Below are 27,826 nucleotides of genomic sequence, written 5' to 3'. Positions count from 1 at the left end.
TTTCAAATACTGAACTGTTTGAAGCCATCAGTATTGAGTTGCACAACATTGACTCTACTTTCTGTAAAAAGCTGTCTGCATGTTTACCCACAAGGCTTAAACTCTTAAAGAAATCAAAGGGAAAACTATCCCATACTAAGTTACTTTATCTATTTATTCAATTCTTGAATAATTTCCTGACCAATGATTTGTGGTTAACATTAAAAGCTTAATGTTTTCCCATTTTTGGCTTGGCCCATTTGTTTTGTCCATGTGCATGTAATGCATGCATATAAATGTATTCTAATTTAGTGGCCCCTAAAAGTATTTAGACACTTTTTAACACTTCAGTCAAAATTCAAAATATAGAAGAAATAGAACCACGATTTATAAGCCAGTTAAAAGCATAGTTTAAAACATTGGAAAAGGACATTCTTCTTAAAGACACTGATTTTTTTTCTTAAGAGTTATAAGAGTTGTATGATCATCAGTTATGCAGTAAGTTATAATTTTGTTTGCTTAAACATATATATATATATATATATATATATATATATATATATATATATATATATATATATATATATATTTTTTTTTTTTTTTTTTTTTTACTAAACAAACCTCACAAGCAGCACAGCCACAGAATGAGAGCCAGTCACAAAGGAATGCATCCTTAACAGATGGATAAAGCACAGCAGAATGCATGGATCTTGACATTAGATTTTCAAAGTTTCAACTCCTTTTAACTTGATACAGTGCCCTAAAAATATGGTGTTTATTATGCTGAAAACCAGTGAGGTGCTACAAAAGTGTCCGTCTGGTGCATATGTGCATGGACTGACAATTAAAAATAGCGCAGACAGAATGCAAGAATGCATCCTGAGAGAAGGACAAATTCAAAAACTCAGTTCCAAAATGGATTACTGTCGACTGTAGGCTTATGTTCAATGATATGGGAATAAAACAAACAATATATTTATTCCTAAACCCCTTTTTTGTATTGTCTAATCGTCTGCCACAATAATGCAATATATTTCTTTATTATATGATTATTTTAATTACCATGTATTGCTTATACAGAATTATCTTTATTTTGGGGATTTTCTCAGCAAATATTGATTTGTATGCGATTAATTGTGTTAATTTGATTAATTAATCGACATGTCATTTAATTAATTAAATTTAAAACATTTAATCTATAGACAGCCCTAAATTTCATTTTACATTAATACTCCACAGAAGAAAACATGTCATGACAATTAAAATTTTGGGGTAAAATATCCATTAAGTGTCAGAATACTTTTAGGGGACACTGTATGATGGTATTTTGGTCCAAGAGTGCTAAAGCTTGTTTAAATTCAGTAAACAGTTTCCATCCATCATCAGATCTGTTTTTGATGCACATAAATGCATTCATATTGATGTTCGCTTCATTTCTGAATAAAAAGGCTATTTTCTCAAGAATATATTTGTGAGCAGATTGTGGTGAAAATATGTTCAAAGCTATGGGTATGATAAAAGACAGGCGTTTGGCATGTGTCGCCCATTTCTTTCTCCACGGGGGTGTTTAACATTCGAGTTTGGCAGACACAGAGACAGAGCAGCTAATTTTAGCTCGAGGCCCAGCACCCCCATAAATCATGGACGGCAGGGGCTGGGGATGAAGGACACAGGTTGAGTGTCTGTGCTCACACTAACTACAAGGCACAATAGAGGAGAAATGTGATGTATTCTAAAGTTTGAATGACATTAAAAGAGCCACATGTGTCAATTAATCCAAAGAGATATTTGTTTTGTGACAGCCGCCACTTAGATGATTGGTAAAAATCAGTTGTTTAAGTTTAAGTAATTTCTGCACTACTAGCATAACCAATTATATATATATATATATATATATATATATATATATATATATTAAAAAAAAATCAAATTTTTAACCCTTTAACTGCTGGTTAATTCATTAAAAAAGCTTCTCAAAAATGCATTTAAAAGCTTGGAATTTGGACTTGCTGCTATTTAAGGTTCAGTGGATGTAACATGAATGAAAATGTTCCTACATTGTTTATGTTTCATAATTAATAAGCGAAAATGATTGCCCCCTAGTAACATACATACATGTTTTTGTCACATTGTTATTTATTGCCTCATGAAACAAATAGAATATGGGAAATGGCATGTCATTACAGCAGATGACTAAAACCAGCCCCAAAAACAATGTAACAAGGTGCAGAGATGTTGAAATAATCCTCACAGAGCGACATGAGCTTGTCTTTCACTCACACAGACATGTTGTGTATGTGCATGTGCAATGTCACTTGAGACTGCCTAATCTCTGCCTAAAGGAAAGATGCCGTAGGCAGTCAGAGATTCTCAGCCCGCAAACAAACCATAGCAAATTATCTGCTAAAATATCGGCAGTAAATTCAACGCAATTATCGCCGCAATAATAATATTTAGATTTTCCTGGTTATCGACCAATAACATATCGGCCGCCGATATATCGCGCATCCCTAACCTATTTTAGTTTCAATATTCTGAAAAACATGATCTTTCTTGCTCTTTTGAAAGGAAATAGTTGTAGTATCAGGGTCAAAAAATTAACTTTATTCCATACCGGCCAATTGGTAGGTATAATGATGACATTAAGTGGCTGAAAAATATTTACGTTTCACCATTAAAATGAATGTTGCATAATTATCAATCAAAATTTATTTTTTATTAATATGACAATTAGGGCAACTTTCCAATGCATCGTGATCTTCAATTGAACGATCTCAATATCGATTCTTAAATCCTATGATCTATCTATTACTCTATGCACAGCCCTCTACAGTGAGAGTAAATCACTCGCATTTCCAACCAAATTTTATGTTATGTGACTAAAAATGTATATATTTGGCAAATGGCTTGTAATTCACTTTCCAGTATAGTGGTGGATTATACAGCAGTGAGATCCTTTCAATGCATGTTGAGAGTAAAAGTTAGTGTAATGTGTGTCCAAAGACGAGATTCATGCAACCCATTTGTCATTGAATAATGTCTCTTTTAACACCCTTTGTTCTTCACAGTCAGTTGTTGATCAAAACAAAAAAAAAATTTTTTATTTCAATCAAGCATAGCACAGATGAGATAGACATTCATGTGTCCTGTTAACATGCGCTCATATACAGACCCTCTTTGCAGAAATGCCTCTTTAAAAAAAAAAAAAAAAAAAGAAAAAAAAAAAACACGTGTTCAACAAATCAATCTAAATACTTGTAAATAGTACAAATTATGCATTAAACAATAAACATGTCACAAAATAGAATTTATGCAATATAATATCATAGACCCCAGAACAGCCCCTGTATAGTAGTACTGTATTAGAGTGTCAAAGTGAATTTAAGTGCACAAAGAAGGTGTAGAAGGTTTTTTATGGTTTTGTCACAAATGTAGTTATGTGACAGCACCAGATGTTGAAAGATCAACATTGCCTATTAATGGATCAATATTTGCTAGCCCTGTTTCAATCAACTGATTTGCAAGCATCAAATAAAAATAAATGAATCATTTTGTCCATGTGTGCAGAAAAGTGTTACTATGGCTGTCTACATTGCACTGTTCATTCTTCTGCTCGTCATATTTAAAATATTCTCCATTTTCTTTGTCTAAGGTCACCTGCTGTACGATGCTGAATTACTGTAACTGTGAGCTGAACTGATTCTGACACACACATCTAAAAGCCCTTAGGAATACAGAAGTACAGTAACCCTTACCTCCAGTATGTACTTCTGTAGGGACTGGATATCTCTGAGAGCTTCAGGGTCCTGATGGATCACCACAACCTCCTTCAGCGGATACTGAAAATATACCACAGTATTCACCATTATGCTCAACAGCCAAGCGCACACTACAAGACAGAAGGTTAAGACTCATAGTTTCTTGTATTCTGAAACAGGTAACCACAGTGACAGTGACAAAGGTAAATATCAAAGATGGCGACATCCTTAACACCAGAAAGATTTATCACAGTACACTCACTAAGCACTTTATTAGGAAGACCAGTACACCTACATATTCATGCGATTATCTAATCAGCCAATCGTGTGGCAGCAGTGCAATGCATAAAGTCCTGCAGATATGGGTCAGGAGCTAAAATTAATGTTCACATCAACCATCAAAATGGGGAAAAAATTGTATCTTGATTTTGTGATTTCGACCGTGACATGATTGTTGATGCCAGACAAGCTGGTTTGAGTATTTCTGTTACTGCTGATCTCCTTGAATTTTCACACACAACTTTCTCCAGAGTTTACTCAGAATGGTGCCAAAAACAAAAAACATCCAGTGTGCGGCAGTTCTGCAGATGGAAAACCTTGTTGATGAGATAGGTCAACGGAGAATGGCCGGACTGCTTCAAGCTGACAGAAAGGCTATGGTAACTCAGATAACCACTCTGCACAATTGTAGTGAGAATAGCGTATCAGAATGCACAACATGTCAAACCTTGAGGCAGATGTGCTACAACAACAGAAGGCCACATCAGGCACTTTATTAGGACCATAGCGTTCCTAATAAAGTGCTCAGTGAGTGTATATGCCACACAATCAAGCAATAAATAAAAAGGACAATCAATGCGCGAGTTCGTCCACCAGATCTTAAATAACCGACAGCAGCTTTAAATGCTTTTCTTTACCACTTTTCTTTACCGATGTACTTTTCTTTACAGCTTTTGTGATCAATGGCTTTCAGACCATAAAACTGATGTGAGCAGCTCTGTGGAAGACAGCGGCTGGACCTCCGGATAACACAACTCATTTCTCCATCTCTATGAGCTTACGAACACTCACATGAAAACCACGAGACACGCGCATGCACAGTGCATCGTGGCTCTCACAATACAAGACGTGACTGACAACTAGTTGTCCAGTATGGTTCTGTTCATACAGCAAGGCTTTGAAAAAAATGTGTTTGTGAGTCCTGAAATTTAACAGATATCCATTTGGTTATAGAATGTGTTTGTCACTCTCATAAATAACCAAACTGTGTGTGAAAGTAAGCGTATTAAGCACTCAAATACAGGACTGACTACCATATTCTACTGCTGTGTGAACCAGACCAAAGAGACAGTGGGGAGATGTGGGCGAACTGTTCCTTTAACCAAATACTTTATAAAAACATACATTCATAAACATAAAGAAAGTGGGTCCCACCTTGACGGGAAGGGTCTTCCTGTCTCTGATGACACGGCCCAGCTCAATTACTGACTGCATCTGGGATACGGCATTCTCAATGCGCTTGTCAATCAGAGATTCCCTGTCAACCACAAATACACATTAAAGACAGAACTGAGTAATGATAACCACAAAGTTAGGAGTAGGAGCAGCACAACCAGTGTGAACCGGTTCTTTTTAATGAATTGGTCAAAAAGACTCATGAGTCTTACAGTCATGAGCTATATTAAGGTTAGGGTGCTTCTTCAAAAATAATAAAAGACTTGTAAAGCAATTAAGAAATGTCCTTGGACTCTTTCTGGCTTCATTTTCAATGTGACTACAAGATGCAATCAGAATCGGAGACAAAAAAGATTAAATACATACAGTCTATAATATCAGCAAATTGGAGTTAATAGGGTTATCAACAGGGCTGAAAAACAAAATGTGATTTTTTCACTTAAATATTAACAACATTTTTAAGACAATCTCAGGTAGAGGAAAAAAAAACCTTCAAGACATCCATGATCACCAGCAGAAGACGCAATGAATCAATATAAACCAAACAGCACTATGTTATAGCTATTGTTTATTGCAAAGAACATACCTGGCTGTCAACAAAAGTGACTTCCATTTTAGATTAAAGTGCTTAAAATAGGGCCTGGGTAGCTCAGCAAGTATTGACGCTGACTACCACCACTGGAGTCGCGAGTTCAAATCCAGGGTGTGCTGAGTGACTCCAGCCAGGTTTCCCAAGCAACCAAATTGGCCCGGTTGCTAGGGAGGGTAGAGTCACATGGGGTAACCTCCTCGTGGTCGTGATTAGTGGTTCTCGCTCTCAGTGGGGCTCGTGGTAAGTTGTGCATGGATTGCGGAGAGTAGCATGAGCCTCCACATGCTGGGAGTCTCCGCGGTGTCATGCACGATGAGCCACGTGATAAGACGCGCGGATTGATGGTCTCAGAAGCGGAGGCTACAGACTTGTCCTCCGCCACCCGGATTGAGGTGAGTAACTGCGCCACCACGAGGACCTACTAAGTAGTGGGAATTGGGCATTCCAAAATGGGAGACATTCAAGTGCTAAAATAATAGTCAAAATATTAGCCAATTCATATTCTCAAATCTTAAGTTAAAAAGTAAAACGAGAAAAGAAACACTTCAATAGACAGTTCAAAGTAAGCAAAGTGTTAAACGATAGTGTATACCTGAGCCTTGGTAGTAATGCGGACGCAAGCATCCTAATACCAGCGGTACCATAGCATTTTTTTTTATTTATTTTTTATTTACGTACCTAATATTTTCAAATAGTAGTGGGATTCAGGTAAATAGGTTGAAAAGTGATGGCTCAGACTGTACCTCACCAAAGTAACGGCATGTATCTGAGCCAATTGCTAGAGGCAGTTCAAACAGGGTGCTAGACGGAGCGCAACAGAATGAAACAGTGGTGATTTTGATTCTTCTCAGGAACTCAAGTCTTTTGAATCTGTTCACCAAAAAGATTCATTCAGATCCGTTCACTGATTCGTTCAATAACCATTTCTACAAATTACACCTTTGCGTCTGTAGATGGCACCAAATGACCATCTTTTACGAGTATTTACATTCAACCAAGTCATTCATGACCAGAACAAGTCTAATTATTTTTAATTAAAGATTGTGTGTTAACAAACATGAACAGTATGTTCCCCGCAGCCGGCAAACAATGGCGGTGAATGGAAAAACACCCGTAAAGGGATATCAAGAAAAACCTTTAAAAAAATGCTTTTGATCCATGCCAAGTCCCAGGAAATGTGTATACAGGTCTGAGGTCAGCAAAAAAATTGCCAAATTTGACTTTCGTGTACATTTAAATATATTTTATCCACAATTTACCTCCATTCAGCGGCGAGTGTGCTGTGTGACCGACGAGTGCACACACCTCATGGTACATCACCCTACATATCTCTCATTCTGAAGTTATAAATGTTTGTGTTGTTTTCTGCTCTTATTGGTCAAAACATTACAAAAGCTCTGTGGTGATCCCGTCTGTATGAATGTAAGAGCTGCTTTAAACTCATTAAGAATACAGAAAGCAACAGAAACGTATTAGTGAATAAGACTAATATGTGTACATTGTAGTCTAGCGGTGTGAATAAAGTCTGTGCTTCATGATCCTATGATGTGTTGTTTATTGACTAACATTAGTATATACACATTAAATACATAATATATATTCACATTCTAGTGCTTTTTTTTTCTAGAGAAGAAAATAAAATATGTTCAATAAAATGTCAAATAAATAAAAATGACAAATAAAATATAATTCTGAGGATATGAACGTAATTGATGATAATTATCTTCCTAATTTTCAAGTGCATTTCTCATTGGTCAAAGTGAGCGCAGAAATTCTTACATAATGCTTAAGATTTAAAACAATTGTCATAAAAAAAAATTATATTTTGCATAAAGAAACTTAATATTTCAACACTGTGACATTATTTTTGTGAAAATTAAGCCCAAATATTACCATAATGCTTCTGGATATCTTACATTTATTTTGGATTTCCCACTGGTCTCATATGTTGATTCTTATTACTGTAGTACAGTATTTTTTGTAATACAATAATACTGAGTAGTGATCAACCGATATGGGTTTTTTAATGGCCGATACCAATATCCAGAGAGCAGGGTGGCCGATAGGCCGATACAATGCCGATAAATCACACAACTGAATATAGTAAATAACAAACATAAAATTGCTAAATAATAAATAAACTCTTATTTAGCATTATATTTACTCAATTTCATATTTCACTTATAGCGCACGTGAAGCATTTTTACTTTGAAGTAGCACCCATGCACTCGTGCGGATCCAGCGCGAGCCGCAATCTCCTGACAGCTTAAAAGGACTGGATCACCTGCTTGGATTGCCACGGAGTGGCCGACTTTTTTTGTGAATCAGAGGAACTTTTGATCCTGATCCTGAATTTTTTTATTCTTGCTGATGGAATACATGCTTCAGAGGAAGATATTAGATGAATGCTCTACGGTAAGAAAACGCTGGATGTTCGCGAGGTTTGTGAATTACATCTGTTCAAACGAGATATGTGCATAACTGCAGACGGTATATAATAGAAGTTTTATTGATATTTGCCTTTTATCATTATAAAAGAAAGTTAAAAGTCACAGGGAACTGCTGAGGAGAGGCTGATAGAATACGTGCTTTAGAGGTAAATAAATGAGTGCACCACAGGATGCAGGATCTGCTGAAGTTGTGTGAGGTTGGTTTATTAAATCTGTTTAAACGATATATACGCATATTTGCAGACGGTATATAATATTAGTTTTATTGATATTTGCCTTTTTATCATTAGACAAGACAGTTAAAAGTTACAGGGAACTGTTGAGGAGATAAAGGGAGAATGAAACAGGCGAGCACTTTAGCATTATGAGCTCAAATGTGTCTGCCGTGGCTCTGATATGCAGACCGTTTAAATGACACTGTGTTGCACAACGGTCTATTATTGTAGTAACACAATGGCACGTAACAACAAAATGAACCGTGACTGGTCATTTACATGTCTCAGACGCTTCACATGCAAGCAGGCGATTTTTTCGGTGCCCTCAAGAAACAAATCGACCAGACAGGAAAATGTATCGGCCGATGCCGATAATTAAAACATTCTGAATATCGGCAGTTTTATTGGCCTCGGCGACATGTCGGTCGACCCTTAATACTGAGCATATTATATCATGTTTAATATTATACAGTATATGTTTATTTTATACAAATAAACTGCAATAAAATACAATTAAAATGACAAACAAAATGTAATACTGAGGATGTGAAAATGATTGATATTAACTGTAATGCAGTATACCTCAGATGTGGCAGCATGAGATAATGAATACTTCCTGCATCCTTCTCCTCCACTGATGCTGGATCAATCAGATGACGCAAGTTTTGGTACATCAACTCCGTTATGAATGGAGTGAACGGGGCCTGAGGAGAGCAAAAACTTAATTACAAAAAATCTACATAAAATCCTGTGCTTTTCTGGGATATCTTTTATTTCTCCATCTTCTCTCAAAAAAAATTTCTAGTGAGTTTTTGAGGGGTTTTTTTTACGCTTAAGTATGTATTTCATCACCTGCTCAGCAAACCTTGGTACAATGAGGTTGCTTTGAAGTTCTTGGATTAAAAAAAGGATTCATTTAAACATTAAATAGTAACAAAATCACTGAAGAGGAAAATGGGGCATTGACTGACTTTTTAACATCCTGCTTATATATATAACAATCTTAGGTAATTTATTGTTTATCCAAAAGGTAATTGGCACTGTAAATTAGCCCCTGCCCTTATAGTTTTGAAAAGAACTGACCAAGAATTTCTAAATTGACATAAATGTGAACAACTATTAAAATATAAAAATAATTTTCTCAATCAGTATTTTTTCTCTTGTTTACTAGTAAAATATCAAAATACAGTATCTTTAAAACAAGATAAATTTATTGAGAAGCAACGTTGCTTAAGATATTACAACTTGTTTTCAAAGAATTTATTTTGAATTAAGTGTATATTTCTTAAACCAAGAAACCATTTTTTTCTTGGTTTATGTATTAAACCAAAAAAAGGGTGTAAGAAAAATAAACCTAATTATAAGACACATTTTCAAGTCTTATCATCTTACACAATTTTGTTTCTAAACTAAATATATTTTGTTTTAAGGATGTTTAGATATTTTTACTTGTAAAAATATGTAAACATTAATTTTGTGATTGATTAAGAAAGGTACTTAAACATTTTTGCACAGTACACATAAATAAATAATAAGTTCATTCCAGGGTTTCAACATAATTCTTCCACCAGCTTTGCTACTCTTCTTATTTCCATTATTTCATCACTATCCACTGAGAATGGGTCACATTTCATTGCACATCCGGAGCACTTCTTCATTTTATCCTGCAAGCATTGGAGTGACTCACCATCAGTCTGCACATGGAGAACAGCACGCTGAAGAGGGTGTCCAGGGCGCACTTGCAGTCCTCTGTACCACTTTCACCCTGACAAAGAGATAGTGAGAGACTTACAGCTGCAAGCACTGCTGACTCTGCTGCTGTTAAACCACATAACACAAAACACGCTCCCACTACACCGCAGTGTCACAACATGGCATAATGTTTATGCCTACAGGTCCAACTCAGAGTGTTTACAGTCATGCTAACCGCAGTATGTACAGGGACAGAGCTGAGTATGAATAGACTGAGTGGGATAAACCGAAATGACAACTAAATGCCCCTTTAAAATCTGTCATACTTTTTACTGTCATTCATACTGATTTGATGTTGATTATCAAGGATTGGGGTATAAAAATGAACAGTATGGGGTGGTCTTCAATGTTAAAACACCATATTTTCAAGTGCATGTTTCATTAGAAAAAGTGAGTGCAACAGAACTAAGATGTAAAAACATACTCTCCGATGTCTAGGTCACATTTCACCCCAAATTCAGAAGAATAAATAAGAAATTATATTTAGCATAATGAAATTGAAGCCCATTTTTATGAGCATTACGATTACATCTAAATATTATTTTCAAAAAAACATATTTAATGGAAGTGCATGCTTATCCAGTCAAATAATAATAATTTACTGATGAAATTTGACAGGAAATCTTTTACACTGTGACACATATTGCGTCAATTGCTGTAAGCACATTTTCTTCCAAAATTCTGATTACAGTCATGGACATTTTACATTTATTTTGGAATTTCCATTATTCTATGGTAATAAAACAATTACTGTAATACATTTTTTAAATTATTTAAACTAGCATAATTTAAAGGCAGTACAACAATTACAATACAGGGCAGGGCGATTTTGACAATTTATATCAAAATTGACTATATAAATTTTGCTATATCGTGTACATCTTGATATGTAAATATCCACATGCGCAGCATGTGCAAATCTATCAGTAGGCAGGACTTCGCGTGAGACTGAGGAAATTGAGGAAGCATGGCCAGGATTTTTCCTGCATTGAAAATGTCTGCAAATTCAGTGACATTCATCTTGCGTTTGGCACTTCATAAGTGCTAAATATGCTTCTAATTTTCTCACGTGCATCTGTACTTCAAGCGAGTGACTCTGGAGCACTCAACCCAGCAGGATTCCCGATATTTGTGCTCCAGAGACAGGAGAGCGCAGAGCGGGATTTTTAAATTTTTAAATTAAAGCGCTATGGAGGAAGTCAAACATCTAGACAGCCCAACATACTAACCACCACTGACGAGAAAAACAGCTATAACACTGTGTCATGTACCAAAAAAGAGCCATATTTACCTACAGAAGAGGTGACTTAAATAATTAAGAGCCTAATGAAGTGTTTATTTTCATTGGATGTTTTTTACTTTCCCATTACGGTAAGGAGAATTGGGTGGGGAAAGGTGCTTTATTGTCATTAAAATAATGTCACAACACAAACAAACCTTAATGGTCCTAAAAATAGGATTAATTTTCTTTAAGCTAAATATTATTTATTTATTTATTTTTTTACTTATGGAGAGAAATATGACCCAGGTATGTTCTTGACAGGTTTTGTGAGATTCACCCAGTAATAAAAATAAGCCTGCTCTTTACGGTGTTTGCTTATGAATTTAAGCCTACCTTCAGTCGCCTGCGGTTTGTCCGCACATACCAGTTGGTGAGCATATCCACAAACTTGACAAGCTTGGGAACCACTGTATAGAGTCTGTATGCTGGAAAAACAATCACACAATCAAAATATTTCAGACTGTCTTTACTATCATATCTTATTTAAGGAATTTGAATGTAGGAGTTCCACATTATTAATTAGTGTGGCGGGAGTGAGTGGTGTTTGATCAGATGCTGAATAAACTCACCTCCCATCTCATCTCTGAAGAACTGAATGAGTGACTGAGTGAAGGACTGGATCCATTTATCCATGATGTTGTCGCTTAAGCTGGCTGTCCTCTCGTTGTACAAGAACTCTCTGCCCTCTTCCTAATAAGCAAAGAAACCAGAAAGATCCAAGTAAGCACTGATTCAGGACAATGTTCATCCCATTAGCCATACCCAAAAAATTATTTGGACACTTTTAGACACTTCACACATCTTACAAACGTCTGAATATCGCTGTATACAAAATTTTTTGGGGTCACTGTACTGTACATGACAGTATTCAAATGTGTGTATTTTAAGGAAGTTAACTTCACTGAGAATGCCATATTGAGAGTTTGCATTTATCTAGATGACCTGCTTTTTCATTAATTGAGCTGTAGGCCATAAGACTGTATATAAAAGTAAAAAATTAATCGCTACAAGGATCTAAAGTATACATCAATGCTCGTATGCTTGTACATATGCTTGTATTGACAGAGCCTTAGCAAAGATAAATATAAAGATATATTTTATTGGATATTTAGTAAAGCTGTTTAAAACATTTATTTAAATGTAAAACAACAGACAGGCATAAATTAAAATATCAAACACGATGATCAAAAAAGGGAGTATATTGATACCAAGTCAGAAACCTGTAACTAGTTAAACCATTGATAGATAAATAATAATAATAATAATTGAATAATAATAAAAAAAAATTAAAAAATGTTTATTCGGCAAACATGAAGCCTCCACTGCTCCGGTGGGAATGCCAGATCCTCCCTCAAGCTTGCGAGAGCAGAACTTTTCTCTGGGGAATTTCCCATGGAGGAGCACATCCAGCAACTCTACCAGCTCAGGAAACCGAGGATTTAGCGGCACGGTTTCCTTGTCCTGTCGAATCTTGCAAATTACTCGGTGCAAAAAGAGCATATATGAGTGTTACATAAATATGTTTTTTGGTCAGATTATGTACCTTGTGTAGTCTTTGGACGTTCTGCACCAGGAAGCGATAGGCATTGTACCAAGGCAGGAAGACATCTTTGAGGACGTCTCTCACCCCCTCTTCTTTAAAGCGCAGATTCTCTGCACGCACCACGGGAGAGTTGATCAGATACAGTCTGTGGGGAGAGAAGTGAAGTCCTAATTAAGATGGATAAAACACCAGTGAAATCAACACTTTAAGAACACGAGGAAAATCATCCACTGCATGAGGGTCTCTCAGGCTTTCTTTTCAGTGAGTGTGTTAACATGCACATCAACACTCAAATAGCTATCAAAAATCACCTCATTCTAAAAACTCGACGACGCAAGAAAAGGTCTCCGTTACATATGTAACCTTGGTTCCCTGAAAGGAGGGTACAAGATGCTTTGTGTATAGCTGATTCTATGGGAGCTCCTTGCAGGAGTGACGATCACTGAACCCTTTTAGATTCACGCCAACCTTATTGGCAGATGGCGCTTGGTGCTCTGTCCAATTTGCGAGCAACATCGCGGGCATATAAACTGGAGGACAGCGCCATTGCATCAGAAATTTTTGACTGAAGGGAGGAGAGTGCATATCTCGGTCCCTTAAGATCGATAAATCAGTAGTGCGGCAAGTGGATGCAGCATCTCGTTCCCTCCTTTCTGGGAACCAAGGTTACAAATGTAACAGAGTTGTTCACTTTCAAGTTGGTCATTTCAACTCTGCAACAGTAGCTGACGCTATGGGAGACAAATACCGTAAGGCTGTGCTACTGATTTACATGCATGAAGCAATGTCTACTAGCCAATAGGTAGTAAAAAGCATTGACAACACCTCCCCTTTTTATTATTAAAAAATATAAAAGGAAGGGGGGAAAAATAACCCTATATGGTAATAGTATAGCAATGACACTAACCATCCTGGGTAGTGAACATTGCACAAAGCTCTACTTCAGACACAGTGGGAAGGGAAGAGGTAAAAGTGGTCACAAACCATGTAAGTAATACAATAACACAAGCCAACAGAGTAGTAAAACAGTTGCGACAGCTCTAGTGTGCCAGATGAGTCCCATTTAGTCGCCAAACATGAAGCCTCCACAGCTCTTTTGGCCTCATGCTTGCTAAAGCAAAACCTTTCTCAGGGGAATTTCCCATGGAGAAGCGCATCCAGCAGCTCTACCAGCTAAGGAAACCAAGGATTTGTGGGGCCACTTTGGCGCCAATAGCAGCACGGTTTCCTTGTCCAGTCAAAACTTGCACAATACTTGGTGCAAAAAGCGGATAGGGGCCATTTGTGAGCTAATGTGTTCCCACTGTACTCCCAAAAATGTTGAATTCTTTTTGCTATGCTCACTTGTTGTTGGGCTCCATCCTATGATGTTTATTATCTGGTCTGCTCACGCACATGCACACTCTTCAAAAACCTATCAGAGTTGCACTTATCTGTGCGGATCAGAACTTGAAAGCTCTGCACGTGTGTCCAGAAATCTCGTAGAGCTAGGAGGACTGCAAGCAGTTTTATGTGCCACGTTGTTCATGCTCCTGTTCAGGTGGCGAAGGCTGGACAACCATCACACAGGGCTCCCCAGCCTGTGTTGGATAGTCTGTCGTGACAATTCTCTCAAAGAATTTGGGCATTCTCCAAATAGCTAGCACAGTTAAACAGCGACACGTCACGAGGAGATGTAAGAGACCATGTCGTCACATGCGAAAAGGGACTCTCAAGGTAACACAGCAATGGAGAAGCCTAATTCCCAACAAACACAGAGGGCTGGACAGCGGCCAGTAACCCCAGTGTTCTGTTTATTTAATTTTTGTTCTGTATCTTTGTTCCAGACTGTTTACTTAAATAATTACTTTATAAACTTGATGCAGACTCCATGAAATCAAGATTTGAGTTTTGTGGCTTTTAGTCCATGTCACTTGGCTTTGAGGTCATTTATATAAGCTTTTTTAAACTACGGCATCCCTTTATAGTTTCTGCAGCGGTATCAAAATTGGTACAGAGAATCATGAAATTTTACTGGTATTGCTATCAACTAATCAAATGTTTGTATCGTGACAACTCTACATCCCACTATATAGCATGTTTAAATTCTCTTGGAGGCACTGGCAAAGACCACAAGACAGATGGCTGCAAAAGCCATGAAAAGCTCAACAAGGTGGAACACAAAGCTGTTAAAGACAAATGCCACTGCAGCTCAGACTAAAAGGTATTTATCTATTAACTGAAACTACTGATGTACTTTTACATAAGATGAGTCTAAGGTATTAGATGGATTCTAAGCTAACAGATCCAAAAATAGATGTTAATTAAGAATTTATAGAACTCCTCACTCCTCTCATGCTAGTGTGTATATGCTTTAGATGTACAAAAAATGTATCTTAATACATAAAGAGATGTTTGACAGTTCAAAATGCAAACAGATCTATTTTTTCTGAAACACTGAATTACTGCTCTAACTCTTGTTGTACAGTATTTTGAACGTTTATGTGTTATTTGTCATGTACTGTAGGTCGATACTAGTTAAACTGTACTCTCTGATGTACATGTGGATCGATAGTTTCTTCCTGCATTTAGCCAATAAATAATATACACATTAAGGCTGGGTGATATACAGTAGCTAAAAAAAATGTAATCTTTATATTTTTCAGCAATATTAAATTAATATTTTAACATTTATGTATTTTCACTGAAATTGCTTACGGGTGATTTTTTCCCCAATGTTTTCTCACACTGCTTTTTACTAAATAAACGTTGACGTTGAATGACGTTAAATAATTTTCTAACCTACAAAAATGTACCATGGTTTTACTACAGTAACCATAGCTTCACCATTTTATAGTCAAATCATAGTAACCACAAAATTAAGCATAGTAACTACATTAACACCATATTACTGTAGTATATAATTTATTTAAAAAAAAGGTGTATTATTTGAGCTGTAAATCGTCTAAATCATCATTTTCGCAGCGAGATTACTGTTCTAGGCAGATGTACTTCCAGCTATTCTTCACCAATGTAATTTGCCAGTACATCAACAGAACAGTGTTGTCCCACCCACAAGAGGTTGTAGGCTCTCTAATTTGCATTGTGCATGCCAATGAACACTCCTTAACCATGGTAATTTACTGCTTTAAAGCTGATGTGTGTAAATTTTAAAGCTGATGTGTATCTTTTTTTCAACGTTATAAGTCTCTCGTATCCCATCTTAATATTCAGAGTCAACTATAAGTAAGCCATGTATAGGCTACATCCACTAAACTTGGCACAGACCTTTAGACTGTTTTGGAATAGTGTGTTTGTCTTTTCTAACTGATCAGACTTACGGTTTTTGCACTGCAGATGATCAAAAATCAGAAAAAGTCCCATAGACTGTAATTGACAACATTTTTCAAATGGACCATTGGAATGTTTGTTAATTCAAACGCCAACTGTCAAAAAAGGCCTTTAATTTGCTTTAAGTTGCACTCTGTCTCTCTCTCTCTCTCTGATGGTTTATCTGACTATCTATGTGACAGTCTGACTATCTATCTAGGTAGCTAGCTGGATGTTTGTCTCATTGTAATCTCTGTTGAATCAAACTTGAAACTTTGAAACTAGTTTAAAAACATCAAAGTTTGTCTTGACAAACTTCACCTATCTAGTTTTTTTTGTTTTGCAATTCCATTTGGTGGCATAGCAATTGTACTTTAGCTTAATTTTAATATATAGTAAAAAGCATTTATACTGTATGCTAATGTGATAATTTTGGAGGTCATTTTTGGTGGGGCATTCCCTGCTAAGAATGTGTCTTTTGGTTGTTTCAGTGCATGATAAATTAATGGGTGTGTCTCATTATGAAGGCTGTTGCTAGGTAGGATGCATCCTTTGTAGGTAGCGGTATACCGAGCTCTTAACTTAGAATTAGCTTTGTTGAAACTAGATGGCCTTTGTAGGACAAACAGAAACAGAACATCTCACGGTTGCTATGATGGTACACAACGCTCTCAACCTGCATGAGCGCTCGGAGTAAGAAGGGAATCTCTGAGGTAAACTTTAAGAGAGCCCTTACGAAAATCGAGAATTCATGGCAAGTTTGCCACAAATTTGCCACTGATAAATGATCATATGCAAATGAGCTTTGCGGCAAACTCGCGGCAAATTGTCTATTGTTGCCAAAGGTTTGCAGGAGGTTCACCACTAACGGCAAAGAGCTGCAAACTTCTGGCAAACATTATAATTTATATTATATTTTACTCTAGTCTACTGAGGTACTATAACTTGGGGATTAACATTCCTTGCATTTGAATATCATATTTTTGGGTAAATCTGAGTCATTTTTCAGAGAAATTATTTAAGTTTCCGTTGACGCAAAGAATTGATTTGTGAGTGCTAACGAAGGATACACCTCTTGTATCCTCAATATTCCTGTGATAGGTTGCATTTTAAGGCTGCATTCTGAGTGTCCTACTTGCTTTTCTCAAACGAGACATCCTCTATGACTTAAGCAGCCGAAAAATGCGATCTACGAAGCACACAGCCTTCGAAACGTGACACAGCTAATGTGTTTTGCTTACCTCAGTGCGTCAGCACCGTAGTTCTGCACAATCAGGTTTGGATCTGGATAATTCTTTTTGCGTTTGCTCATTTTCTGTCCATCACTGCATAAACAACAAACATGCACAAAGACATTGAGTGGTTTTTTTTTTAGGTCACTGGGCCATTAACATGTGTTGTACCAGTACTGTGTTTCTGCCTGAGGACTCGAGCCAGTAAGTGCCATATGATAACCCCACAGGCCAAATAACATGCTTGCTTATGACATTATTCATTAAAGGGAAAATTCACCCAAAAATGAAATTCTGTCATAATTAACTCACCCTTATGCCATTCCAAACCTGTATGAATTCCTTTCTTCTGTGGAACACAAGAGGAGAAATTGTGAAGAATGTTGACACTGCTTTTTTTTCTCTCTACACAATGAAAGTGAATGGTGATTGAGGCTGTCAGTCCCAAACATTCTACCTAACTTCTCCTTTTGAGTTCCACAGGAAGAAAAAGTCATGCAGGTTAGAGTAAGTCAATAATGACAGAACTTGCATCTTTGGGTGAACTATCCCTTCAAACACAAAAGTAGGGAATGTATGTAGTTACCTTGCAAGAACCAGGCCGTTGACAATCACGTTCTTGAAAGGAGGTTTTCCAAACAGAGCGGTTGAGAGCACAAGCAATGTGTAAAACCTAAAAATGACAGATGAACAAATGGAAAAGATTTTGAAGACTATGGTATATATTTTGTTCTGATATATTCCCAAGAGGGAGGGAGGGAGGGAGGGAGGGAGGGATTGATGGATGGAGGGATGGATGGAGGGAGGGAGGGATGGATGGATGGATGGAGTTTGCATTGTGACATTTTCATGACAATTATGAACACTGCATTACTTTTACATATTATTTTTTTTGTGGAGGGAAAAGAGGCCTGGGGATTTCATTACAGTTTTCAAAAGTTTCACACAAAAGTGATACTGGACGAGTAAATGGTTAACAAGAAAACTACCGCAGGGCTCTACGCTAACATTTCTGTTAAGGAGCACTCGTGCTCCTAAGTGAAAAATGTTAGGGGCACAGTCAGAGGTCAGTTTTTTTCTTTCTTTTTTTTTTTTTTACTTAATTACCACAGAATTAAAAACCAATATGATTGATACAAAAAAAAAAAAAAAAAAAAATAAATGTTTTTTAAGTTAATCTTACAGGCAGCACCATACAACATCAGTCCTGACTGATCACCTTTCTGAGCATCTAATTATTAACTAAAAATATATTGATGACACTTTATACTTCCATATGCCAGTAACAAACATTATATTGGTAATTCTTAACAGATTAGTAGTTCATCAACATTCATATATATTAAATCAAACTTTCATGACCACTAACATTAAAAAGACTCCAGTCATATCAGTAACCTTATAAAAGCTGTTTTATTCTTCATGGAGAGGGTCCGTGCGTGGGGGCTGCCATGTTAGAATCACATGACCAGCCGAATACTACTCGCTTAATCTCAGTAACCGTCCTGTTATTTGACACTTTCACTCATTGATTAAAGTAATCATGGCTGACTGTGAATACTAAATTTCTACAATGGCATCTGAAACTGAAAACTATTGATTTTAAATGATGCTGCATCAAAGCTGCTAGGTCTCAGTATAAGTCCAATATGACACAAATACAAAAGTTACTGAGTGCATCTTTAAATGCTTTTCTTTAAAAACCTGCATTAGAAAGAGTTCTTTAACCATTGCGCCGCATCTCGCTGTTCTTCTCAGAATCTTGTGCATGATGAGCACCATGCTTTGAAGACATTCATCATCCACAAAAAACTCTGCTTAAATCTTTATGTTGTATATCTGTCTTTGCTGATTCTCTCTCTCTCTCTCTCAGTCTCTGTGTGTGTGTGTGTGTGTGTGTGTGTGTGTGTGTGTGTGTGTGAGAAAGAGAGAGAGAGAGAGAGAGAGAGAGAGAGAGAGGAAAACGCTCGCAGCCATGTGAGTCTGAGATAACGGCGCTCTTAATGCAAAAATAACTAACGTGCCACTTTTAAAAGTACTCTGCATATGTTGTTAGATGCATTAGGGAGTTTTTATTCTGATACAGTATAAGTTCATAAGTAGGTGTGTAAAAATGCATCGATGCATCACAGTGTATCGATCTATCAAAGAAATTTCGATGCATCGATTAAGGAATTTAAGAATCAATTATCATAACTGACACCCAATGTGACCGTCTCATATTACACGAACCTTCTCTCAACAGACACTGAGCGGAGCATGCAAGACTGGAAAGAAACCGCATTTTGAAATAAAGTAAGTTTACGCTGCCGAGTTCACCCCGTAAACATACATAAGATAAAATGGATGTATGGATGGATGGATGGATGCTGCCGAACTCGGCTTTCTGTGTCATTATTCAAAACTGTTTAAGTTCACTGTTTTTGCCATCTTCCCCATTTATGATATATTTTTGTTAATATTGCTTTTGTATCTCCATAAAATTTGTTATTTCTCCATAAAACTCCATAAAGTTTAACCACAAATAGAACTTAGCTTAAATAAATGTGATTGGTGGGCACACACTGGCTGTGAACGAAAACATGCACTCATTCATTCATTCTCTTTATATTGAATGCTACAGGGAATAGGGAGCGATTTCAGACTGTTCTCAAGGGAACTAACCAGTTGATTACAGTCATCTGTGATCGGTCAACTGCACGCGGCAGCCGAGAAAATATATTAAAAAATTATATTTTGCGGTGTGTGCCGCAAACAGTCCTGCCTGAAAATGTGATTGAATTTTCATGAACAAGCATGAAAGCAGAGTCGTCTCTGTTTAGCCCCCCTGCCTCTCTCCCGATCCCAAAATGAATAGGGAACACTCGGTTACCACATCCCATGTATAACCTCCTTTACACGTTACTTATAGATAGTTTTTCATTCGATGACCCTGCTCAATTTAAACATGGATCTTATCAGCCTGCACATGACATTTCATCTGTAATTATTGGTCCAATAAATGTTAACGTTACAAGATATGCAAATCCATTACGCTTATTTCACGGTGTACTGTCTTTTCTTGTCATTATGTTGCATCAAACATTATGTTATCCTTTATTCATACTGGATATCTATTATGCATGTAAAATATCTGCATAAACAGTATATGTACATCATTATGTCTATATGTAACATATTCATGTCTATATTGCATATCATGTAATGCAGTCCATACCTACTTGATCCAAAATGCATCTGTGACTCTAGTACTTAAGTCTGGTGCATTTCTGTGCTGTCTATTTTAGGAATATTCAGTAAAAACTGAATCTTTTTTTGACATATTTTTTGAAAATAGTTATGAATCATTCCAAAATAATCGAGTCGTGACCACATTTCAGATTTCACGATGGACTGTAATTGTTAGATAAAGAATCATAATCGAATCGAAATCAGAGCGTATCGTTACACCCCTATTCATAAGTTTGGGTGTTAGATCAGTGGTCACTCGCACCAGTACGCCCAAATACCAGCAAATTTGTGGCTCGTTATTTTCATATGCAAATTAGCTTTTGATTCGCCGCAAATGTTTGCCAGAAGTTTGCAGCTCTTCGCCAGTAGTGGTGAACCTCTAGCAAACCTTTGGCAACAATGGACAATTTGCTACAAGTATGCTGCAAAGCTCATTTGGATGTGAAAATTATCGGTGTCGAATTTGCGTCAACTCTCGATTTTCGAAAGGGCAATTTCCCACATTCACACGCGGTACTTTTCACTCGCAAATGCGAGTGAAATACTCGCACTGTAGAGTCCTGCTACCATATAATAATTCACCATTAAATAAGTGATTGTAATCGCATTAGTCATATGATCAGCACTGTCGACTAACACTGAGGTAATTATGTCACATGATATCAGGTTTCTCACCATCCTCTGGTTTGGTCAATGCCCTCAGCAATGAAATCTGCTGGGAAGGTGTCCTCAAACTCTTTCCTGTTCTCAAACGGGAAGTGCACCTGGGCGTAGGGCATGCTGCCGCTCTCAAACCAGCAGTCAAACACCTCTGGGACTCTCTTGAGTTGACCTTTCCCGCAGCGAGATGGGATAGTCAAACTATCAATGCTGCAAACACACACACACAAACAGGTTTGAGGGTCATGACATGTTGCTGTATGGCAGTGGTTCTCAACTGTTGGGTCGTGAACCAAAAATGATCTGTTCTGATAGGGTCGTAGACAGAAGGGGAAAAAAACAAAAACAATGTTTAATGCAAATAATACAATGCACCTAACCATATAACTGTGCATAGTAAGGATGGCAAATTATATAGGCTTATCAACTTTAAAAAGGGAAAAGAACATGCTTTTCATATCTTTTATTGTTAATTTCAAAGGTCAAAAGTGTCCAACTAAACTCTACTGTATTTTGATGAAAAATACTGTTACTTGGGCTGCACTATCGATTAATTAAGACCAGAAAGATGAACTTGTGTATTGATTGGACTTGTTTATTTAAAAACACTGTGTTAATTATGATAAGAATTTCCAGTGTTATGGAAGTCACCATCTTAGATACTTCTGTCACTATGATTATAGGAGTTGACAAACTTGACTTTAGTTATTTGTTCATACTCATAGTAAATCAGTATTCAAACTGCTCCTGAAAGCTGTTGTGTGAACTGGACAATTTGAGAATCACACCTGTTACGGTCGTCAATCCCAAAAACTGACTGTGTGAACATTACCTTGGTAGAAGTTAGGAAAATTAGGTACATGGCAACATGGTCCTCAAAAACCATGAACAAAACTATGCAGGAAAATACAAGACTGCATTATGAAAATATGCAGACTACATTATGAAAAATTGCACACAATATTAAATACAGGTTCACTTGCAAAAAGAATAAAAATCACAGTGTGTTTTGTGAGGTGAATTATTGCCTGCAAAGAGCATAAAGAATGTCCTCTTCTTAAACACACTTCTTAAGTAAACAGTATTTAAAGCTGAAGTATGTCACTTTTTCTGTTACTTTCTCCTATCCAAGCTTCATATGCAGAGACAACTATAAGTAAGCCATTCATAGGTTAATTTTCTCGAAAACTGTAAGCACTGTATCTCTGTGGTACTTTGAAAATTTCTGTGTGCTTTGAGCGACCCGTCTATTTACCAAAAGCAGATGGGGGGCGTATTCAGAAAGCTGTTTTGAAAACAAAATGTATTTTTGCAATTCCCCGTTTGGTGGCGCAGAAATTACATATTTCAGCTTTAACTGTTACAAATGTTGCATATTATACTTACATAAAATGCAGTCAATTGCAACAATACTTGAATTATACCACTGAAGTCAGAAGTTTACATACACCTTAGCCAAATACATTTAAACATAGTTTTCACAATTCCTGACATTTAATGGTAGAAAACATTCCCTGTCTTAGGTCAGTTAGGATCAGTACTTTATTTTAAGAATGTGAAATGTCAGAATAACAGTAGAGAGAATGATTTATTACAGCTTTTATTTCTTTCATCACATCCCCAGTGGGTCAGAAGTTTACATACACCTTGTTAGTGTTTGGTAGCCATTGCCTTTAAATTGTTTAACTTGGGTCAAATGTTTTGTAAAGCCTTCCACAAGCTTCTCACAATAAGTTGCTGGAATTTTGGCTCATTCCTCCAAACACAACTGATGTAACTGAGTCAGGTTTGTAGGCCTCCTTGCTCGAACATGCTTTTTCAGTTCTGCCCACAAATTTTCTATCAGATTGAGGTCAGAGCTTTGTGATGGCCACTCCAATACCTTGACTTTGTTGTCCTTAAGCCATTTTGCCACAACTTTGGTGGTATGCTTGGGGTCACTGTTCATTTGGAAGACCCATTTGCGACCAAGCTTTATCTTCCTGGCTGATGTCTTGAGATGTTGCTTCAATATATCCACATAATTTTCTTTCCTCATGATGCCATCTATTTTGTGAAGTGCACCAGTCTCTCTTGCGGCAAAGCACTCCCACAACATGATGCTGCCACCTTCATGCTTCACGGTTGGGATGGTGTTCTTCGGCTTGCAAGACTCACCCTTTTTCCTCCAAACATAACAATGGTCATTATGGCCAAACAGTTCCATTTTTGTTTCATCAGACCAAAGGACATTTCTCCAAAAAGTAAGATCTTTGTTCCCATGTGCACTTGCAAACTGTTCTGGCTTTTTTATGGCAGTTTTGGAGCAATGGCTTCTTCCTTGCTGAGCAGCCTATCAGCTTATGTTGGTATAGGACTCATTTTACTGTGGATATAGATACTTGTTTACCTGTTTCCTCCAGCATCTTCACAAGGTCCTTTGCTGTTGTTCTGGAATTGATTTGCACTTTTCTCACCAAACTATGTTCATCTCTAGGAGACAGAATGCATCTCCTTCCTGAGCGGTATGATGGCTGTGTGGTCCCATGGTGTTTATATTTGCATACTATTGCCTAACCTTCAGGCATTTGGAAATTGCTCCCAAGGATGAACCAGACTTGTGGAGGTCCACAATTTTATTTCTGAGGTCTTGTCTGATTTCTTTTGATTTTTCCCATTATGTCAAGCAAAGAGGCACTGAGTTTGAAGGCAGGCCTTAAAATACATCCACAGGTACACCTCCAATTCAGAACACTTCCTATCAGAAGCTAACTGGCTAATTGCCTAAAGGCTTGACATAATTTTCTGGAATTTTCCACAGAGTTAACTTAGTGTATGTAAATTTCTGACCCACCTGGAATTGTGATATAGTCAACTAAAAGTGAAACATTTAATTACTCTGAAAAAGTACTCATGTCATGCACAAAGTAGATGTCCTAAACGACTTGCCAAAACTATAGTTTGCTAATATGAAATAAAATACAGGTTTAATGACTTCAACATAAGTGTATGTAAACTTCTGACTTCAACTGTAAATAAAGTGAGCTATTTCGGGTTTGAGCTTAAATCTGACATTAGTTTTCTGGTCGGGTAGGGCCTGGTCACATGGTCTCGGGTATGGCTCGGGTTTCATTTTAAAGGGATAGTTCACCCAAAAACTTTAATTCTCTCATTTACCTCATGCCCTCCCAGATGCGTATGACCTTCTTTTTTCTGCAGAACACAAACAAAGATTTTTAGAAGAATATCTCAGCTCTGTAGGTCCATACAATGCAAGTGAATGGTGACCAGACATTTCAAGCTCCAAAAATAACATAAAGGCAGTATACAAGTAATCCATAAGACTCCAGTGGTTAAATCCATGTCTTTAGAAGCAATATGATAGGTGTGGGTGAGAAACAGATCAATATTTAAGTCCTTTTTTACTATAAATCTGCATTTTCACTGTCGCATCCTGAAAGTGAAAGTGGAGATATATATATATAAAAAAAGACTGAAATATTGATCTGTTTCTCACCCAAAATGATTGCATCGCTTCACAGGACATATATTAAACCACTGTAGTCATTTGGATTACGTTAATGCTGCTTTTATGTGCTTTTTGGAGCTTCAAAATTCTGGTCACCATTCACTTGCATTACGGACCTACAGAGCTGAAATATTCTTATAAAAATCTGCGTTTGTGTTCAGCAGAAGAAAGAAAGCCATACACATCTGGGATGGCATGAGGGTGAGTAAATTATCATTTTGGGTAGACCATCCCTTTAAGGTCTGTGCAGGCCTCTATGTTCAATGTAAAATCTAGTCTTAAATCACAAACAGTTGTGAACCACTGTTTCTTATGATTCATTATGATACTATTTTCAAAGAAAAGATCTAAAGGAGATAAATCAACCTCTCTGTTTTGTGGGAGAATGCTGGAAACTGAGGTTTTTGTTAAGTGTTATTGAGTCACCTGTGGATGCATGTGTAAAGTGACTCACCTCTCCCTGTGAAGATCAGATACTTTAGTTCCTGTCAGTTCTTCTAGCTCAGCCATGGAGCCCACACACACCACCTAAACACAGCCAAAACAGCAAATGATGACTAAAAACAGATGCGATGCAGTGCTTTAGATCAATGGGCAGTGATTGAGACTGATCAATGTCCAAACCCACAATTTTCCAAGGAGAGAGGAAAATGAATATTTTGTTCTTGCCAAAGATCATGGTGTTCTGTATGGTTACTTGATAGTTGCTAGGGCATTCTGGGTTGTTTCTTGGGCAATGCTAGGTGGTTGCTAAGGTGTTTTGGATGGTTGCTAGGTCATTGGTAGGTAATCACTAACTGACCCAAGCTAAAAGAGCACACCCCCAATTCTCTATGACATTCTGGTCTCTAGATAAGGCTTGGTTACCTCCTTAAATGCAAGTCTGATTGTTAATAAAAGTAACAGTTCACCTCTCTGCATCAAGCTGCATGATTTGAGGTATGATTCATGTGAGTAGCACAAACAGTGCTGGAGGAGTTCAGGAGCACTGAATTAAATACTTAGGGTTAGGCATTTGGTCACATTTCTAACCACATGTGTGAGCAATAGTAAAAGAGATTGTTTCCTTACACCACTAATCAACATTCCTGTTATATAATTCTGTATAATCTTGTCAGAATCAGAACGCAGTGTACTCATACATGAAATGCACATTTTCGTGCAAATTTAACACTGGTCAAAAACCAGGACAACCTTCATTTTCACCAGGTGGGGACTGAAGTTTAAAGTATTACAAAAGTATGTTACTAAAAGTGAGTAGCGAGGTTGGACTGCTGTCCCCGTTTTATGCAGGTAATATGGCCCAGATAGGGCTGCCTCAGCAGAGAGCAACAGAGCTGTGCTTTCTGGCCCCGCTCCGCTTAGGGACGCAAAGTCACTCCAGAGACACGCTCTTGGAAACAACTCATTATGCTATTTTCAGGAAGCAGGTCGCTGTCCTTCTTTTGAGAAACTCATTTCAGCGGGCAAAGACGCCAACAACCCAATTTTGAATTCACACATGTTTAGATTAACAAAGCATGTTAACATGTTTTAGACCACTACCAATACCAGTGTCGTTCCTCTAAAACCAAGATGCTAAAGGCAATTTTTTGATGACAAATCATCAGCAAGCAGCCTAATTTTTTACAAAGCTTTTCCTTAAGTGCTTATACAAAAAAAAGAAAAAAAAAAAGAAAAAAAAAAGAAAACGCAAACGAGAATAGGGATGCGCGCTATTGAATATACATTATATTCCAGATATTTAGTTGGTGATATAAAATTAAGCAATATATTGAACATCACAATGAATTCTGTGTGATTTTAGTTGGCCATTAAGTTGCCTAAAAAATGTGTCAGACTAGTTTCTCGATCCTTCCTTGTCTCGTGACTCGGGAGTATGATAGTGTTATGGCAGAGATGTTTTAATAGCATCACTGGTTTTAACTTCAGTAACAAATGGAGATGTGCACGAATGGTCGGTCACTCGGTTAACCAATTGCCGCGCCTCTATTCAAATACCAAAATCACTATTCGGGTGTCCTATATGTGCAACAGAGGTCTGCAACCTGATCCGTGCCTGATGGGACACGACAAACCATTGGGTTTCGGGGCCGGGTATGGGTCAGTTTTTAAGTATAGGTCGAGTTAGAGACTGTTCACACAAGTTTTTCGCGCATCTGTGCTGTTTTTAAATTGTTTTTGTTTTTCAGTTGCGGCACATCTTGTTTTTGTTTTGTTTTTTCAGTGACTTGCGCAGGACTGGCAAATTTTTTTTAAAACTGTGTCAGGTAAAAAACACGGGTGTCACAGAGATTCTATGTTCTTAAGTAGTGCAAGTTGCAAAGAAGACTTTATGTGACTATTACACTGTTACACATGAATCCAGATAAACTTTGCTGGGTGAAAAACTAAGCGCTTGATAAACAGTAAGCCAATGTTTTATTTTTCCCCTTTCGCTGTGATATGCATACTTACAAACAATAATTTGACAATTTCAATGCTAAACCATTTTAAAAAAAATGCATCCCGAAGAGGCTAACAAATATGCAGCAGTGTAACTCCATGCACATGACAACATTAGCGTTCACTGCCTCAAGAAAATGTGAACCTACGTGCAGAGCACATATCAGGATTGGCACTTAAATTACATATTTTCTGTTGGTTAAGAATACTATACTACAGGCAGTGTCAGTTTCTTTATTTTTGTTTGCCTTTAATATGAGTATTTTAATAATTTGAAGATATATGTATTGGGCTATTTAGGCTCATAGCTCATAGAAAAACTGTAATATTGCAAAAACAATGTGAATAAAGCCGCATTTCCATCCCATGTGTTAAAAAGGACAAAATCGTCACTTTCAGAGAAATTGAAGCCACT

At 37.1% G+C, this 27,826-nt stretch overlaps 1 protein-coding gene across 1 annotated transcript in view; it reads right to left on the bottom strand.

Moving 5' to 3' along the window:
* LOC127425929 (isoleucine--tRNA ligase, cytoplasmic-like) overlaps positions 1 to 27,826 on the bottom strand; it is a 125,743-nt gene that overhangs the window by 34,310 nt on the left and 63,607 nt on the right. The window contains exons 15-25 of the mRNA XM_051672259.1: positions 25,421 to 25,494; positions 21,474 to 21,668; positions 18,154 to 18,240; positions 17,577 to 17,660; positions 13,027 to 13,171; positions 12,053 to 12,173; positions 11,817 to 11,908; positions 10,137 to 10,214; positions 9,032 to 9,153; positions 5,172 to 5,274; positions 3,735 to 3,818 (exon numbers count right to left, since the gene is read on the bottom strand). Coding sequence (XP_051528219.1) covers positions 3,735 to 3,818; positions 5,172 to 5,274; positions 9,032 to 9,153; positions 10,137 to 10,214; positions 11,817 to 11,908; positions 12,053 to 12,173; positions 13,027 to 13,171; positions 17,577 to 17,660; positions 18,154 to 18,240; positions 21,474 to 21,668; positions 25,421 to 25,494 — 1,185 coding nt within the window. The remainder of the gene's footprint in view (positions 1 to 3,734; positions 3,819 to 5,171; positions 5,275 to 9,031; positions 9,154 to 10,136; positions 10,215 to 11,816; positions 11,909 to 12,052; positions 12,174 to 13,026; positions 13,172 to 17,576; positions 17,661 to 18,153; positions 18,241 to 21,473; positions 21,669 to 25,420; positions 25,495 to 27,826) is intronic.

Source organism: Myxocyprinus asiaticus, chromosome 35, assembly GCF_019703515.2.
Source record: "Myxocyprinus asiaticus isolate MX2 ecotype Aquarium Trade chromosome 35, UBuf_Myxa_2, whole genome shotgun sequence".
Lineage (NCBI taxonomy): Eukaryota > Metazoa > Chordata > Actinopteri > Cypriniformes > Catostomidae > Myxocyprinus > Myxocyprinus asiaticus.
Note: the sequence above shows the minus strand (reverse complement) of the source record. Positions and strands in the feature narration are given on the sequence as shown.